At 39.4% G+C, this 19,018-nt stretch overlaps 1 protein-coding gene across 1 annotated transcript in view; it reads left to right on the forward strand.

The window, feature by feature from the left end:
- MTR (5-methyltetrahydrofolate-homocysteine methyltransferase) overlaps window positions 1-19,018 on the forward strand; it is a 53,593-nt gene that overhangs the window by 3,000 nt on the left and 31,575 nt on the right. The window contains exons 2-12 of the mRNA XM_054062869.1: window positions 2,831-3,042; window positions 4,388-4,477; window positions 5,298-5,367; window positions 8,143-8,235; window positions 8,320-8,426; window positions 9,729-9,788; window positions 11,820-11,914; window positions 14,867-14,967; window positions 15,317-15,378; window positions 16,187-16,254; window positions 18,176-18,252. Coding sequence (XP_053918844.1) covers window positions 2,845-3,042; window positions 4,388-4,477; window positions 5,298-5,367; window positions 8,143-8,235; window positions 8,320-8,426; window positions 9,729-9,788; window positions 11,820-11,914; window positions 14,867-14,967; window positions 15,317-15,378; window positions 16,187-16,254; window positions 18,176-18,252 — 1,021 coding nt within the window. The 5' untranslated portion in view covers window positions 2,831-2,844. The remainder of the gene's footprint in view (window positions 1-2,830; window positions 3,043-4,387; window positions 4,478-5,297; window positions 5,368-8,142; window positions 8,236-8,319; window positions 8,427-9,728; window positions 9,789-11,819; window positions 11,915-14,866; window positions 14,968-15,316; window positions 15,379-16,186; window positions 16,255-18,175; window positions 18,253-19,018) is intronic.

The raw sequence follows: 19,018 nt of genomic DNA on the forward strand, positions 1-19,018 counted from the left end.
GTTTGGTCAGTGCTATCTTTGTATGGTCTGCTTAACTAGTTACAGCCCTAGAACGCCTGGTAATGCACTTTGTATTTTAAGTTTCGGTAGAGTGTAAAATCCAGGTAATTTGTTCTGGGCCCTGTTACTACTGCTGGTTTGCTACTATTTCTGTTATAGCTATAAAGGCAGTTTTATTCCTGGACACCTTGAAATGGAAGAGCGGATCTGCTTCCCAAAGCTAACCAGTGATTGTTCAAAAATGCATTTTTCATCACCTTCTGGCTGAGCAAATGTAGGAGTGGAGTTTATAAACAAAAAAAGAAGGAGGGGGGGGTAAAGGATGACCTGATTTTTCCCTGCTTAGGAATTTCTCCAAACATTTTTTCATTTATTCTGTAACAAACTCTTGCCTCCTGTATGGGAGAGGGGAATTATGTCAATTAAATACTGAATTAGATTAAATTGTTTAGCAGAGCAGACTTGCAGCCTCATCCCTGCTTTTCTCCCAAGGGCAGAGTTAGGCAGTTTCTAGCATGCCTTGATGAATCAATCCTCTCTGATTTTTGGAGTCTTTTTGAACCTGGCTGCAGGCTTTGTTTCCAACTGGAAAACTGTGTTATCATTGTGTCAGAGCACAGCTTCAGGTAGTGCATGCTTCTAATGGAAAAAGCGTCAAGTGTTATCTATAGCAAGGACAGGTAAATTGGGTTTTGGTGGGCTTGGAGCTATGCCATCCAGTTGTAAAAAGTAGGGTCTGTACCTCTGGCAATGACAGCCACTTTCATGATTCCAACCATCTTTCCTGCGGATTTTTGAGATGGTGTTGAAGAACCACAGATTTTTGAAAGCTTCTTTAGAATAAAGCTCTCTGTGGAGATGGGAGCAGAGATTAGGAAGAAATCTGTGCTCTTGTGAGCAGAAAACTGTACAGTGAAGTGGCATCTGTTCAGCAAGGCAAGCTGTAGAGACTACATGAGGTGCAGGATTTAAAACCAAACAGATGACTGTAAACCTTTGTTTGCTTCCTGGTGTGCATGAGAACATAGTTGGGAAGCATGTAAGTAAAAGGGACCGAAGCCTATAGAAAGGAGGACTGGTTCTGGGAGGGCTCTGATGGCCTGGCTCAGCTGTCTGGGCTGCGGTGCTCTTGGCCTCAAGGACTTGACTTAGAGGCTATGTTAAAGCAAAAGCAAGCTCTAATGAGTATGTCTGCTGGGGTTGTAGTTCTTGCAAAGCACATAAATTATGCTCCATGGGAGTCTGCATTGCAGTTGTACTTCAGATACAATTTTTTGAGTCTTGCCTCTGAAAGCCTTTAGCTCAAGGATTGATTTTACTTTCATGAATAATTTGATGGTTTAACTTGAGTAGGTTTAAGCTGTTGTATAAGAACCTGCTGAGCCTGCCTGTGTGGTCTTAAACCTTTCAACTTGAAGCGAGGGTGGCTCTTTTTTGTTATAATCTCCCGTCAAACACTTCATACTTGTTATGGGTTTTATTTGACTTCTCTTCTTGCTGAGACTACATCTGATTTAGAGCTGTTTTTCCAGTGTGTTGGTATAAATGTAACCTTGTAATACTTTACTCTTGGCCTCATCATCTGTCCAGCATATTCTTTTTTTAACAATACTGATGACAAAACAGAAGTTTCATTGCAAGAATGCAGAAGGAAAGAAGTCAAATCGGTTAGCAGTTGCCAGTGATTTTTAAGTACTACTGTGAGTAAGTTGTAATGAGATGTAAGATGTTTTTATGCTTCAGAAATCATTATTTTTTACAAGTACTTTGATGGTACCGTATAACTAAAATGCAAACCAGGTATTTACTAAAGTAAGTGAGCCCAAGTGAATGAATGAGAGAGATAACAAGTAACACGTCATTTGTCTACATGATTGTGAAAGATAAGTGGTGTCCCATTCTTGTAAACTGGGTTTTTGTTGGAGGCTGTTAGATTATTTTGCTATATGCATGTGTGTGTCTTTTTTCTGTAATGATTTGGTGTACGTTCTAAAGCGGAAAAGTAGAAGTACTTCTGTTGGGATTTTGTGTTTGTTTTTCTTTTAAAGTCTCAAATTATAGTTTTGGCTTTTTGTTTAGTGTTTGGGATGGGCTTTGGAATCTTAAAGCATTACAACACTGCATCTTCATTCCTAATGATAGTTCTGAAATTTCTACACTTTTCCATTTCATTGTTAGACTTACCCTGTCAGATATCTTATAATTAGCGTGTGATTTGCCTGATTTCTTTTCTTCTAGCAGTGTTTCAGGGCAGGAGAAGGTCTTGTGGTGTTTGTGCAAAGGAAAATAATACCTGACTTTTATTTGTATCTTGGCGTTTGTACACTAATGGAAGTACAGAATTGTTGTTTACTGTTCTTATCCTAGAAAGAGGTGTATTTGGGACTCAAGTTGAAGAATTGTATTTGCTTTCTCAGTTTATTTATCTTACTCTATCATTACAGTACAGGTGATTAAAGTAGAATATTTTTCTAAATGAAGTTTACTGCTTTCTGGTTTGCACTTGCATACCACTTATATTGCACTGTCTGTTACCAAAGGCAGCTCTGTGTTGTTGTTCAAATGTTGCTGTTGTGGAAATCATCACACTTCAGTGAAGACTAGTTTATATAGAGTTTGGTGTATCCCTTCATGAACTTCTGGTACTCTTGTTTCTGCAATTGACTGTATGCAGATGAGTGTATTGACAATGACATCATGTCGTTGGAGCTCTAGGTGAAGGATTAGTTATTTTATTCTGTTTCTTAAATGGGAAGAGCTCAGATTACGCAGGTGCATAGACAGAGAATTTCAAAGCTGCTTAAATATTCAATTTATTTTCTTGCAGCAGATACCCAGAAAAGCATGGAAGATGAAATTGAATCGGTTCTGCAGCAGCGGATAATGGTTTTGGATGGAGGCATGGGTACGATGATCCAGCAACATGCTCTGACAGAAAAGGATTTCCGAGGGCATGAATTTAAAAATCATTCCAGGCCTTTGAAAGGAAACAATGACCTTCTCAGTATAACTCAACCTGATATAGTATGTGACATACACAAGGTAGGTGATTCTGATTTCTGTCTCTGGACAAGAGAAAGAAGGAGAATTTGGTCTCTGCACCTCCCTTTTCCATGCCACAGGCTACTGGCTCTCCTGCATCTTGGGAATAGGGAAAAGAGCGCTAGGTAACCATGCGAAAAAGAGTGAGCAGATTTGACTGTTCTGGTTGTGTAAGAACAGTATTCGTGTCTTGATTCCTAATGTCACCCAGGCAGTGCTGATTTTGAGTCCCTTTTTTACTGAAGTCTTTGATGTATTTTTATTAATTGTAGATTCTGATTTGTTTAATTTTTCTTTGCTTTCCTTCTCTGAATTCTAGAGGCATGTTTCTGTAATTATGTGTTAAAGAGCAGTAAAATGTGGCAGCCTGAAGTAGGCCTCTCCATGGTTAATGAGTACACGAGCTTCCTAGTGAATATATGTGCTTCTGTATTCTCCTTTTTTCTCTAGCTTTTGGGTCTGATGTAGGTATTTCTATATGTATTCAGGAGGAGATGAGAGAAAGCATATCAAGTTGCAGCAAAATGTGCTTTAAAGCAAATTTAATTATTTTTTTACTGTTGTTTGGATCAAGACTTTGTTTGCCTGAACTTATCTGTTACTTATAGAAAAATCCGAGTGGTTTATATTTAATGCTCATGCAAGTATTTTTTACTTAGTAGCACTTGAAATGAATATGCAGAGGTCACCTAAGGGTTAACCTCATCAAAAAGAGGAGTTAGGGAGGGAGGAGGGCAAGTGATAGAGGTTGTTGAAACACAGACTAGAATCTACAAAAGTATTTCAGTTTGCCTTGATTTCAGTTTGCTTCAGTGGGAATTAGACAACCAAAGTGGAGCAGAAGTCTTAATTGTTTTGTGCATCTGGGCCACTATCTAAACTTCAAATGTAATCTGCACAAACCATTATTCTCCTAGGCTTACATTCCGTCCTAGGATGCTCTTGTTTAAAAAACAACAGAGGATTAGAAAATTTAACCAGTGCCTTTTCTGAATCTGCTCAAAGCAGCCCTTGCTTGCTTATGACAATTGGACTATGTCCCATCATGTCCCTGTGCAAAAATCTAGAAAGTGCTCCAGGTGCTGGACTGAGCGGCAGAGGTGACTATAAATGTCACCTATTAGTAGAAAGTGTGACTGACACCAAACTGAAGATTGGTTACATGGAACACATCTTTTGCTTTGGCACTGTGCCTTTGAGTAAGGCCTTCAGAGTTTGATCTGCTTTGAATTAGGAGATGATTTGTGATTTCTTGCCGACTGGATGAGACAGAATAGTTGGGTTGTTTTCATTCCAGATACCATTTTTGGAGGTCTTGGAGTTTTTTTTCTTTCACATCTTGCAGGAATACTTGCTATCAGGTGCTGACATCATTGAAACTAACACTTTCAGCAGTACACGAGTTGCACAAGCTGACTATGGCCTTGAGCATCTGGTAAGAATGCTGAATTATTTACACGTTAAAATGTTAATCAAGTTTTTTGTCTTAGCACCCAAGATTAGCCTAGTTGATGTTGTGTTTATTGACTGTATGCTGTCTCTAGAGTTGTGTGATGTCATTGTAGCTCATTTCCACTGCTATAGATGATTGTACTTGCTGTATCTGACAGTCATAGTGTCCCTCATGTTGATGAAGACGCAGGCAATAATAATTTGTCCTAGATTTTATTAAGAGCATTTCCAGAATGTCTCAGTTCTGTGAACAAGGATGTTTTGCTTCAGTCCTTCTAAGTTATCAAATGCCACAATGGAACTGCTTTATTTGTGGGTGTTATTTGTGTGTTCTTCATGTTAATGTATGTAGAAGTCCTTTCAAGCTTGCATTTGCTATATCTCTTCTGTGCTATGTCATGTTTTGTTTTGAGAATTTGACAAATATGTGAAAGAAGTACTTGGAAATATGCTACTTGAATAAAAAGTGAATTTAAAAGTAGGTTAATTTTGTCCTTTAAGTCCTGTTCCTAAGCTTCTGTTGACTTCAGTAGGATTTAATTAGTACTTCACAGAATGAGATTTTATGACTAGCAGCTGTAGGCTGGGGCGTACGTGGGATGAGACCTGCCATGTAACTCTATTATTGAGATTTATAGAGCTGTTCCTTGTGAAGTTTTGTAATATTGCTTATGTATATTTGTATGGCTTAGGGGGCTTCAGAGGTACAGCAAGGTACTGGATTGAAGAGTTTTGTTTCTTTGAGAATGAGTTATGCTGTACTGAACTAAAGGCTACTTGGTAATTTTCTATGATTGTTCTAGGCATATCGATTAAACAGAGTCTCTGCACAGGTGGCCAGAAAAGCAGCAGATGATGTAACTGCTCAGACAGGTGAGCCATATTTATTTTAATTTATTATTCATATGTGCTTTTGACTGCCATGCTGCAATCTTGGAAATGTTACTGTCACACCCCAGACCTACAAGCCACACGCTCACATCCAGGCCTGACGGGGGAAGGAGTTTCGTTTATCTGTGCAGCAATCCAGAGGCCACCAAGGTCACCCTCAGGCAAAAATCAAAAGCAATATTTATTCTGGCTCCACCAAACATAAACAGACCAAAATTCTTGGGTGCACAGCTGGGATATAGGGGTGCAGGTTCCTAAAGTTACAGGGACAAATCCCAACCCGTTCAGATCATAATCTGGTCCCTAAATGCAACCGAGGTCTCTTGGATCCAATCCAACATGCACACTGTAAGGTAAAGGGAGAGAGGCAAAGGGAAAGAGAGAGAAGGGAAAGGGAAAGGGAAAGAAATCATCACATCAATGGGCAGCATTGGTTCCTCAGGAACATGTGGTCACAGCAGCAGCTTCTTCCAGGCCACGTGGTCCAGGCTGGTCTGTGGGAGTGGGAGTGAGAGCACAGGAGTGAGAGCCAGACGCCATGTGGTACCTTGTGAGTTCTTTTATAAAGCTCGTCTGACCCCCACCAGCATGTATTGGGATGGTCTTGCTGCGTGTCTTTTGAGAGGGTCCAGCCTGGGCAGTCTGGCAGGTGGAGAAAGGTGAGGGAAGGCAGCGCCCGCCTCTGCATCAGCTCCCCCTGTAGCAGCCAGCTCCTGACCTTGAGCTCAGCCAGGTGAGGGAGAGCAGCGCTTGCTCCTGCACTTCCCCTCCACTGAACCCTGCGTCAGAGATGAGGCCCTCGCTCTGTCAGAGATGATATCCCAAGCTCTGTCCTTGGGGAGGTCTGCTACTGCACCACCTCTACTATTCGTTGCTGGTGCCGCAAAACAAACTCACAGATGGCCAGCCTTCAAACGAAATATTTAAGGCAAAGAAAGAAGCAAAGTCCAGCTTTACATTCCACCCCATGACTTAAACATTTGTCACAGAACTCAAAGGCAAAACTCTGGTCCATGCTGTCTATAGTGGTGACCCTTATAAGAAGAGGGGAAAATGAGGAGAATAAGGCCGAGGAAGAGAGAGGAAGGGGTAGTCATATCCTGTATCCACAAGCTACTAGCTTGCCCAGTCGAATGACGGGGATTTTCCTAGATCCACGAGCTGTCAACTTGTGCCCAGGCCTCTTTTGACCTGTACAGTTGAAAGACAAGAGGAGTTTGGGGTCAGGATTTACCAGATTGAGGAAGAAAGATAGGGAAGAAAAGATAACCAGGATGGCATGTGTGATTATACAAGGATCGGGATTAATACACAATAACCAAGTGAACCAGTACAAGTATAAATCTAACAATCAAAAAATAACATTTTAACAAATAGGGTTGAAACTAGAGTTCTTATCCTCGGTTTTCTATCCCTTAGATTACTAGCAATGGTAAATAAACAACTCCAATCTTAATGCATAACCCACAAGCAATAATAATTTTGGAGCACTCAAAGGGGTGCCACTTGTTTTCCCAAAACTTTTAAGGTTCAGTTTTGTAACCAGAGTCCCACTGGCTCAGATAAATTTAGGTGTCTTAAAACCACAGTATTAGGAAACACGTATAAAGCCACACAGTAATCTGGTTTCTCCAAAGGGTGGAATTTTGGATCCCAAGGACAGAACTTAAAAAACTGTGTGGTGATGACATCCCCAAGAATATCTTTCACCACCACTTTCTTCCTCCTAGTCACCTGCTGCTTGATGGTTTACATCACAGAGACAACTTGCAGACATGCGCATTCTTCATTTTAGGCACTGGGTCGATATTGCATCGCTATTCATATCACAGGAATTCCAGCATGTTTGCAGGAACTGGTCCTTAATGTGTTCTGCAGGATGGCTCTCCTGTGCATGCCTGTTGTAGGCTGCAGGTGATACACATCTTCCAGGTGTGTTGTAGAGAAAACAAATTCAGCAGAGACTGTTACAAGTTAGTTAGGTTTGTATAGCACAAGTCTTTGTACTACAGAATTAGGATATCTGATTATAGGTAAATGGATTACCAGTTATTCGTAGTGTGAACCTACTGATTTGACATTACTGAGAAACTACTGGAATGTGCTTAGTATGTGGCCATCATCTGTAAATGTGCAGTGTTTTACCTTCAGGGCTTTATGAGAGGGTTACAGCTCGTTTGCAGTGGTGTAGATAACGCTGTCTTTAAAAGACAAGTAATTTCCTTTATATTCTGGTATGAAACTTCTTCAAGCTAACAGCGCTGCTGCTGTCCAGATAATGCTTTACTGAATTTGATTCATAGTATGCAGTAAAAATGTGAGATTTGAAATATACTTTAAAAAAACCTGTTTGGTTTTTTTAAATGTATGCACAAAAGAACATTCAAGTACTTCTATCTAGTGAAAAATGCAAGGGCAGTTGTATGCTGTGCGTTTAAAGTTATTGAATGAAGCTTCCTGAATCAGTCAAATTATACTTCGAAGAAAAATTGATTGGGCCAATTTCCTTTCTTTGTAGATTTTCTTCTGTCTCGTGTATACATTGAACATCTTGGTTGATGTCATCTGTGCTGGGTAATCTTGTGCTTATCAAACTCTTGATTTGAGACAGGACTTTCCTGTTTTATAGTTCTCCATCCCTGGATAATATACGTGTCTTGGTATCCTTGGAGGTTTTTTACATTGACGTGGCTGTCATTGTAAAGCCAGAGGTTTTGTGGGGTTTTTTTAATTTTTTTTTTCCATGTCTTGGTTTAGGAATTCGGAGATATGTTGCTGGAGCCATGGGTCCAACAAACAGGACACTCTCTGTGTCACCATCTGTGGAGAGACCAGATTACAGGAATATAAGTAAGTATTTATAACCATGAAGTTATTTGACTTAGGTTGAAAGAGTCACCTCCAGATGAAATGAACATTATTCCTGTTTTACAGCTTTTGACGAACTTGTTGAAGCCTATAGGGAACAAGCCAAAGGGCTTCTGGATGGAGGAGTTGATATCTTGTTAGTGGAAACCATATTTGATACAGCCAATGCCAAGGTGAGACACCTGGAAAACAAATACTCAGTATTATAAGTATTTAGTGTACTACATAAGGAAATTAAACATGGTATTTGTAAGACCTATCAGCTACTGCTTACTAAATACATGAAAAGACTCTTCAGTTGACAGCTAACAGGCGGAATGTAAGGAGATGATTTTTAACAATAAAAAAGCCTTTTCCGGAGTTTTTCGTTTGCCTTTTAGCATGTGCTATCAGTAATTTTCTGGCTTCTCTGCCAGCTGTCCTTTTATTCCCAGAAGCTCTGTTTTATTGCAAGACATTTCCAAATGCATCTGATGTTTGTATTTTTAAGCATAAGCATATCTGTCCGAAGAATGCTTATGATGCACACTGGAGAGGTAGTGTCCAGTGTATCTAATTGATCGCAGGCAAGGGAAGGCTTGTGAGATGGCTCTGTTAAAATGTGGGGGTTTGGGGAGCTGTGATGCTTTGTTGTCAGCTTTAAAAAAGAAAAATCAGGAATAGATAATTAGAAGGGTAAAATAAGAAGAATAAAACCTTGAAATATGCCGTGATTCAGGTGATTTTGACACTTTTGATACTTTGTTATCTAGTGATTGCTCAGTGCAGGTAGTGGTAGTGTTAGGACACTTAAAACTGTCTTGCAGTTTTACATGGCAGGATCTGGCTGGATATGCACACAGCATTTCTTTAGGCTTTTGCCACAGGCTGATTAATGTCTGCAGAGGCTTGACTTGTCCTTTGCAGATCTGACCACTCATCATGGAGGTTTGCCAAGGATTCTATAGCCTAAATGTTGTTCTGAGCTCATGTTCACATACAACTTTGTTATCTTAAGGAGTCTAGAATTTTTCAGCACCTTCCAAGGGGTTACTGCAGCCCTTACTGTTAAAATTTGTGGAGATTAGAATCCTTTGTAAACTGCAGGGCTAAAGAGATTCAAGAGCAGTGAACATGTACTAAGAATACTACATACAACCGTGTATGGGGTAGGGATTGTGATGCAGGCGTGAAGAAGAAATACATGCCAGTGTGATTTAGCTTTCAGAATAGTCTTGGTCTTATTTGGTTACCCCATGGTACTTATTTTCTACTTGTTACCAAAATGCTTTTTGGAGCATCTGGAAGGAGTTAGGGGTAAGGGTAAAACTAAAACCTCTTGAGTGTAGTCAGTTCTCACAGGCAATATGAGGTACCAAGTTGCAAAATCAGCCTTAAAAATATTTAAAAAAAAAAAAAAAAAGCAAACACAAAAAATGCCAAGCAAACTGAAGAACTCTTGATACATATTAATTTTTTGCGCCTTTCTTCTATAGGCAGCTCTTTTTGCACTCCAGACATTGTTTGAGGAAGAGTATACTCCCCGGCCCATTTTTGTAAGTATATATATCACTTAATATATTACATATACTTAAACTTGATTTATGAACTACCTGAGATGGCAGTTGACTGAAGCATTTTGAAATGAAGGAAATAAGTATCTTGGAAATATATGTTTCTCACATGACTGTGAAAGGAAAAACCCTTATGCAAAATGCTTTATGGTGTCAGTCTTGGGTAGCTCTGTCCAGATTATCAGCCTGAAAACTAAGGAAGGACTTCATTCCTGTGTGTATTCATTCTTTATATTTTCACAGGAAAAGGTCTCATTGTGGGCTTGTGGGTTTTTCTCAGGCTTGCTATCTTAAGGGTAATAAGAACCGGTGCTTCAAGGATGAAATTAAGCAAATTCTGCTGTATTTTTAAGTAGAATATGAGTGGCCATTGCAAGTTGGAGAAACTAGTCTATCAGAAAAAAGTCTATCTAACTCCATGTGAATTCTCTGCCATGTCTTTTTCTGACAGCAAGTAGTCCTGAATGCATAGGAATGAATATAGAATAAGCATGTTTTGAAAGTTCTGATGTATTCCTCCAGTTCTCTGCAGTTTGCAGCACAGGCTTTCTGATCTGCAGTTTCTGTCTGTTCATACACTTCTGTTGAATGTGTTTAATCCTTCTTTGAACCTATGTCAAACCTGCGTGGGACTCAGGCATTCACAAAACAATCTGCCAGTAACTTTTGCAGCTTATGAATGTACTGGTTTGAAAGTTTGCTTACTTTTGGACATTCCAGCCCATAACTTCTTTTGTGTTTTTCCATTTGTCTCTTCAGAGTCGCAGTGAGCAGCTGTTCCACATTCCCTTTGCTGCGTAGTCATGGCTTTTATAGTCCTCTGTGAGAGCCTTCTTTAGTCATCTTTTTTTCATCCTGAAGAGTCCTTGTCTATTTAGCTGCTCCATACCATTCATTAATTTTTTTTTCCACTTCCTCAAGTCAGAGAGGAATTAGAATAGCATATAGCAGTCAAAGTGCAGACTTCAGGGATTGGTTTAATAGCCTAGTGATGTTCCCTGCCTTGTCAGTTTCTTTTTTTTCTAGTTTCTGATGTTTTACCTTAGTGCTAGTGGGGTTTGAAGTTGTGCTCCTAAAACTTTCTTTTGTTTCTCAGATTAGTTTCTCAAGCAGTAAAGACTGGTTTGGAGGTGTCGTTATGTTGAATTTTTCCTGTGTTCACAACTTTGTACTTTACCAGCAATGGATTTCCCCTTTTTTATCATTCAAGTCAGTTAGCATTGAGAGTTCTCTGATATGTAGAGTTGACATTTTGACTTCATTGTCCTGAACAGTGCAGTCAGTGAGCTTGATTGCCTCATTCTCTGCTCGCTTTCCGGTTCAGTTGTGTTGAGAAGTACAGCCCTTACAACAGTTCTCTCTAGGATTCCAGTGGTCCCCTCTGTTAACTGAGTAGTTTGAAGGAAAGTAGCATCAATATTAAAGCATATTTTGGAGTGTATAATAGATTTATCTTTGCACAGAGTCTTCTAAACTCATTACATCTTCTAGAAAAAAAGATTTGTAGGCTTGGGAAGGCTTTCCTGGCTCATTCAAACATCTCCTGAATTCTCAGCTTTGTAGTTACAAAAATAATAAATATCTTGACTCCAACTAACAGCTCTCTCTGTATATTACTTAGACCTATGATTATACAGGCTAAGACTTCTATCTCCACTATGAAGTTTATTTCAGAGGCCATTTTCAGAATTGATACTGTGATAGTAATGCTACATTGCTGGTGAATGGTAATTTTCTCTCTTTTTTTTTTTCTGTTTTTTTTCTTCCCTTTTTTACCCCTCTAGAGGGGAAGGGTGAGAGAAATAAGAGTGGTCAAAGGTTTGCCTTTGCCCTAGCTAAAATATTTGAATGCTTATAGGGAGGAAAGGGTGTAATTTTTCTGTTTGGGTTGTGCCTCATCTCTTTAAGTGGAGCACAGACTCCTCTGCTTTGACTTTTAGCAGTTTAGCAATTTAAACCCTTGTTTTTATTGTTAATTCAGTTCTTCTTTCTCTTTGTTCAATTGATATTTAGGTCTCTGGAACCATTGTGGATAAGAGTGGGCGTACCCTCTCAGGCCAGACAGGAGAGGCATTTGTCATTAGTGTTTCCCACAGTAAGCCACTTTGGTGAGGAAATGTATCTTTTTCTTAATAAGTTTTCTGTAGACTGTGATTCTTTTCTGTTTTCACCCTTTGCTTGTACCTAAATGGAAGCAATACTAACAGCGATCATATTTAATCATAAGTGTGGATAACATGTTCTGCTATTATTCCCTCAGCAGAAATTATGTTTCCAAAGAATGCTGAATTTTTAAAACATCGCTGTAGATAATCTGGGGTTTGGGGTTTGAACAGCTGCTGAAATCGCAATTAGTTCAAAGCATTAAAAAAATAATTCTGAAACTGTAGTTTGCCATCTCAAACTGTCTCAGATCATGCAAAGAGCTGATTCCTTGTATAGGAAGGGCTTAGATCTCTTTCTTAGAGGGAAGCAGTGCCAGCCCAGAAAGTTTCTGGGTGATTTGGAAGAGAAAATCATAAGATTTAATTACAGTGCTCTTTTTATTGAGTTTTTATGAAAATGTTTGTATTCCCTGAGTGTTTTTCTCAAGGATATACCTTGTGGTTTTGAGAGTTCCTGATGCCTCCATTTACTTGCATTCTTTTCTGTTCAGGCAGAAAAGTTGAAATAAGTATGAGATTAAGATTTGTGAAAGTGCGTAATATAGCATATTTTAGTCATTGTGCAATGTTTTGCATGTTAATTAGAATACTGTCTGCTGTTTCTCTGTTCTTAAGTGTTTATATGCCCTATTCTACCTCCTTCTTGCCTTTTATTCCCTCTTTATCATTTCTTAACTCATGTTGGTTCTTCACACAAAAACTTACACTGGATATAGATGTATTTTCCTAGAATATTTGAACTCAAAAAATTTGATTCACTGTTAGCAGTGCATTCCATGCACGTTGTGATGAGCCATTGTTTGTTTTTACAACAAAATTCCAGCTAAAACGCGCAATCTGTCACCTCAGTGATACAAAAGCAGAAGACTGCAGTCAGCTTTCCTGACTGCCCTTGAGGCTCCACTTTCCCAGACCAGACGGTGCTCAGAAGTAACATATGGAGCCTCTTGGAACAGAGTGGTAGTTCACTTCTCTCAGCATCACAGCCTAGTGATCCATATTTGGCATGAGTCTGTCTCAGATAATCTTGCTCATAACTCTCTTGCCTCTGAAGAGGAGAGAGGGGCAGTGGAACAGAAATCAAAAATTTATTAAACCTTATTTCATAAAAGCTATCTTATGGATCTGAATGCTTCAGGCCTGTTTCCCATTTATGTGAAGGCTACTGTACAGCACTGTGGCAGAAGGGTTTTAGTTGTGGGAGCAAATTTAATTTAATGTTGTTTCTGTTGCCAGATTGGTACAGAGTGGCTTTAGGGTTGTGAAAAAAGTGGTTATTAGTAGTGTTGTAGAGATCATGTTATATGTCCTTGTGTGTTTCCATTTGGGTTTTGTGTGTCCTGATTAAGGTGTTGTGTTTTCCTTAAGTCAGTTTGGTTTGTAAATTGAATGACTTAACAGTGGTAAATACATTGCATTCATCTGCATTTGATAAGGACAATCTTGTTAACATTCTTAACTTGCTTTGCCTTAAATCTTAAGGAATGAGCCCTCACTTTGAAATAAACTCCAGAGCCTCATTGCTGTAATTTATTGTGTATTCCCTGTGCATGCTGTTTGTATCAAGGGGATCTGTATGAAGGATTTAAATGTATGTAAACTCTGAATAGGGAAATGAGAATAAGTTTCTTTAAAAAATCAAACTAAATGCCCATCCCCCAAAAAACCTTTGCTAAAAACCTCCGAAAAATACCTAAACCAGAAACCAAACCCACCCATAGGCATTGGAAGAAGGGGGTTGTATATTTTTTTGGTCTTGACATGTGACTGTGATATTCAAGGCCACAGTTTTGCATGTTACTGTGAGCCTCTCAGATCTCGGGGATTTGTTAATTCCAACAAGTTAATCTGGCTGTAAGCGTTTACTGCTACTGCTTGTGCACTTACCAAGCCCTCTGCCTACAGGAGAAAAGTCTAAAACCATTTTGTGCTTACAGTCCTTTATTTGAAGCAGGGCTTTATTGCGGTTGACCTCTGGGAAACTAAGTGGGTATCTGTGCCCTTTATTAACTTAGCCAGCTCTGAGGCAGCCTCTGTGGCTCAGTTAGTTGGGACATGTGACTGATTTTCATTCCTCTTCCAATGGGTTAGCTTACATCCTCTCTGAGGCCATTATTCCAGGAAGGAGAAAGCTTTTTTGCATCTTCCTCTTCCAGCAGCACTGTGAGCACCTTTTGAGTTTTGCAGTGCTTATAAGATGGTTTCTAGAATGGTGCAGAGATCAGGAAGTAAATGTAAAAGTCCTCTTGAGTACTTCCTGAAAGAGGAATTTCCATTTTTAGTTTCAGTATAGGCATTTTGAGTGCAAGTCACATTTATCTGTCATTGAATGAAATAAAACATGTTTGTACCTCATATACTGGTAAAAATTGTTTGAGACTCTTATTCATGCAAAAATACTTCTGCCTTGGTTTCTTCCAAGGATGACATAATTTATGTATAGTTTTAAAAGAAAATAATGAGTTAGTGGCTTTAAGCAGGTCTTGCTTTTTAAATCTTTTTCATACTTCTTCCTGTAGCACAAGGCTCCTTTCCAGTCTGCCATTCTCATTCAGCTTGTCCTCTCTCTTACCTAGAAAATACAGAGCTGTTGTGTTGCTATAGTTGCTGTCAAAATGCTGCCACTTTTTTTTTCCTGGATATTGAAATGAAATCTTGATTTACTATTCCAAGTTAAATTCCAAACTTCCTTACCCCCTTGAGCTTTTCTCCCACCTGAGAGTTCTCATTTTGCAGCCTTGGTATATTAATGATGATGTTTAAAGAAACTGGAGTTAGGGTTGGTTTTGTTGTAGATGATTGCAGAAGTTAGCAATTGCCAGCACTAACATTTATCTGTTTTGTGTGTAACGTCTGGTTTTATCTCAAAATAATTTTTGAAAATTTATGTTCCAGTATCGGCTTAAATTGTGCTTTAGGGGCAGTTGAAATGCGACCATTCATTGAAACGATTGGAAAATGTACAACAGCCTACATCATCTGTTATCCCAATGCAGGTGTGTTGGTGCACATGTTCCTATGCTTATAGGCAAATGAAACATAACTAAACTGCTCCATCTCATAAGCAAAACGGAGTTGAATTAGCTTGAAAAGATGATTGGTTTTACCATTAAAAAGAGATTAAGAATATTTTAAACTACTGAAAGTATTGTTGTTAGTTCTGTGACAGTGAACTCAGAATGCTGTCTTGCATAATTAATAATCTATTGAGTAGTGATTGCAAGGGTGATGAGGCATTTTAGTCCTCATACAAGTATTGCTACTTTAAATATGTCTTTTATGGAATTTAATTTTGTATTTCTGGGCTTCAAACAAATTGTAATGCTAGAAAAATTATGTTTCAAGGTCTTCCTAATACTTTTGGTGGTTATGATGAAACTCCTGAAGTGACTGCCAAGCACATAAAGGTATGAAATTTTTCTCGGGAGTGTGTCATACCTGACATACTAGTAGACAAGAATTCTATGCTTGTAATTTATGCCACTTGTTACAGTATCATGGTTTTATTTTTTCCTCAGATGCTTTGTTTGTTGTTTGGTTTGTTTGTCACCGTTTCCTGAATTCTAGTGATTTGAGATATCATGTTAGGAAAAACTACTTACGAAACTATGAAAACCTTAATTACTTTCATGTCGTACACTAAGTAGCTTTCTTGCAGCTTGATCTGTGGATGTAACTCATTTGCATTTTTATGTTCTTACTTTTGCATTTGGGAATTCTTCAAAATGCTGAGTGTTTTTTATGAACTTGGCAGAATTTTAGAGTTGTGTGTATAGGAACTACTGATGCTGGTGGTGTTTCAGTGCAGGGTGCCCTTCCACGTGCCACTTGATTTGTGTCAGACAGAGCGTGTGGCTTGTATCTACAGTGTGTCAGTGAGAAGGCAGTATCTGATGTGTGTTATTTCCTTTTTATAATACAATATGACTAATCTTTGATACTCATTCGAGTTTTTATCTGGGACTTCAGTATGGAATAGGCCAGTTTCAAATATAGTTTCCTAAAATTAGATGTTGAAATTGCTAGTTAGCCTTGGGAATCCACATCTCAAAACAAATCCTAAAAAGAAGAAATAGTACTGATTGTTTTTTAATTTAATCTTTTTCTTGTGATCTTCCTGAATTGCTTAACATGCAGAAAAAATATATTTAAGTGTAAATATAAAAGATGCCTTTATTAACTTGAAACAAAATTCTTCTTTCCTCCCTTTTACAGGATTTTGCTTTGGATGGTTTGGTCAACATAGTTGGAGGTTGTTGTGGTACTACACCAGCGCATATCAGGTATCTCATGACCTACAACTTTAGATGTGCTGGGAGGTAGATTAAGTGCTGCTTCTGTGGAGCAATACTCCATGAACACCAATAGCAGCAATAGGTGGAGTAGGAATAACTTGGCTCTGCAGATGACACCGGGTTGTGTGGGAGTGTTGATCTGCTTGAGAGAGGGAAGATGCTAAGGAAGGATCTGGGCAGGCTGGATCAGTGGACTGAGGCCAGCAGTATGGGGTTCAACAAGGCCAAGTGCCGGGTTCTGCACTTGTGCCACAACAACCCCGTGCAATGCTGGAGGCTCGGGGAAGACTGGCTGGAAAGCTGCTCGGCGGAAAAGAACCTTGAAGTTTTGGTCAGTAGCCAGCTGAATGTGAGTGTGCCCAAGTGGCCAAGAAGGCCAGTGGGATCCCAGCTTATATCAGAAATAGCGTGGCTAGCAATAGTAAGGAAATGAAGTCCCCACGTACTCAAGGCTAGTGAGGCCACACCTTGAATACTGTGTTCAATTTTGAGCCCCTCACTAAAGGAAAGACATTGAGGTGATTGACCTTGTACAGAGGAAGGTAACAAAGCTGATGAAGAGTCTAGAGCACAAGCCTTAGAGGAGTGGCTGAGGGAACAGGGGTTGTTTAGTCTGGAGAAAAGGAGGCTGAGGGGAGACTTAACACTCTTTATGACTACCTTAAAGGAGGTTATAACAAGGCCGGCGTTGGTCTCTTCTCCCAAGTAACAAGTGGTAGGACAAGAGGAAGTGGCCTGAAGTTGTGCTTGGGGAAGTGTAGACTGGATATTAGGAAAAATTTCTTCACTGAAAAGCTTGTCAAGCATTGGAACAGGCTGCCTGGGGAAGTGTTAGAGTCACTATCCCTAGAGGTATTTAAAAGATGTATAGGTGCTTATGGACATAGGTTAGTGCTGAACACAGTAGCGTTAGGTTAGTGGTTGAACTCGATGATCTTAAAGGTCTATTTCAACCTAAATGATTTTATGATCCTGTGGCTTTCATAGCTGTGTGTATCATGAAGAACAAGTACAGGCATGATTCAAACAAGGATTATACATCTGCTTTCTGTCATGTAAAACTGTTTTGGAATTACTCCCTCCTCTTTACTGTTGGGTAGAATAGACTTCCCATCTCTGCTCCCTTACACCATACATTCTTTCTCTTTCTGACCCTCTTAGACAAAATGAAACTAGGTTTCTTTTCATGGTAGAAGGAAAGAAGTTGTGTAGATGTTTGTGGGGAAATGTCTGAAGAGGAGGTCTGGGAATGTTGTACAGCTGGTGCTAGCCCTGGCTAGTTAAAAGAAACATTTAATATCTTTCTTGATGGAAGTCAGTCAGTGGGAAAACCTCTTTTTCACTTGCGCTTCAAAGACCAGGGGCCCTTGTGATTCATTTTTACCCTGATACAAACTGCAAAGAGGTCATGTGAACACACAGAGAACACTGTGTGTCACTCTTGACTGGATTAAGGAGAAAGTGAACATGAGCAGCATGAGTCATCCTGGCATCTGAGAAACATGTCTCAGCACAGAACAATGTTTGTCCTTTGTTGGTTTTTTTTTGTTTTGTTTTGGTTTTTTTTTTTCCTGCGATCATCAGCAATTGCTCAGCTTACCAAATCATGAGTACAGTAGAGGTAGTGTTGTTAAGGACTAGTTCTAATATCCATCAAGTATCCCACTGGCATAGTATCTCACATTCTGTGTTTGATATACTTCAGCTTTGTACATTCCTTTCAAATACCTATCATAAGGTCTTCTGAGAGTATGTTTTTTCCTTTGACCACACAGAGTAAAACTAGCTAATTAGTCCTGTCTGCTACAGGGAGATGATGGTATGTGTCTAGTATATTCTGAGTCTTGTCTGGAGTGGTTTAGTTTTAGTTGAAAACATTACTCTTTACTTTCCTCTTTCTGTAACCCAGGAAGATTGCTGAAGCTGTGAAATTCTGTAAGCCTCGCATTCCACCTTCTCTCTCTCAAGGATACATGCTGCTGTCAGGTAAAATGGATTTTAACACTTTGAGCTTTAACTCATGCAACCTTCCTTTATAAATCTATTTACTGTTTTCTACTGATCAGAATGGCACTGAGTTTCTGGTTCGGCCCGAATCCAGCAAGCTTATGGATGTGTAACCAGATCTAAATCTTACACCTTTGGCGAAAGGATTAATGGAACATTTTATTACAATCTTGTTTAATGTAACCAAGCCAGCATAATTTACTGTGTAAGTCTCAGACAGTTCGAAATGGTGAGTGAATATCTGTATCCTCACTTTGCAGCAGGAGAGGATAAAGCATAGAGAGATCAGGTAACTTGGCTGCAGTTGATGACAGAGCTTGGACAAGATCCTTGTTCACTTGCTGTGAGGCAGCTGCCCAATGTTGCCTCAGATGTTGATCCAGTTGTACTGGGACAGTGTTCCAGGAATACATCCAGGTCTAGACCATCTTGTTTTAGCAAAATCTATATCCGTATGTTCTTAGCCAGGCCTTCTTTTGAGCCTTTGGGACATGTAAAGCAGTGCCTTTTTTGGAGGCTGGTATTGTAATCTCAAAATGAAGCCAGTTTAGCATAAATCAAATAAATCATGATTGGTCTGTGGTTTTATGTTAGCTTATTCTGTTTCGCTGTAAGGTTTGTTTACCTTTGAGTTGCCTGCTGCCCAAGGGTCCCACTTGGCTTGTTTCTCTTAACTTGAGTACGTGCTTAAGAGCTGACTTTGTTGGTCAGTTCAGTGGGCTTCTTCTCTGGTGATGGTAGAGTC

The sequence above is a fragment of the Cuculus canorus genome, chromosome 3 (genome assembly GCF_017976375.1).
Source record: "Cuculus canorus isolate bCucCan1 chromosome 3, bCucCan1.pri, whole genome shotgun sequence".
NCBI classification, from domain to species: Eukaryota; Metazoa; Chordata; class Aves; order Cuculiformes; family Cuculidae; genus Cuculus; species Cuculus canorus.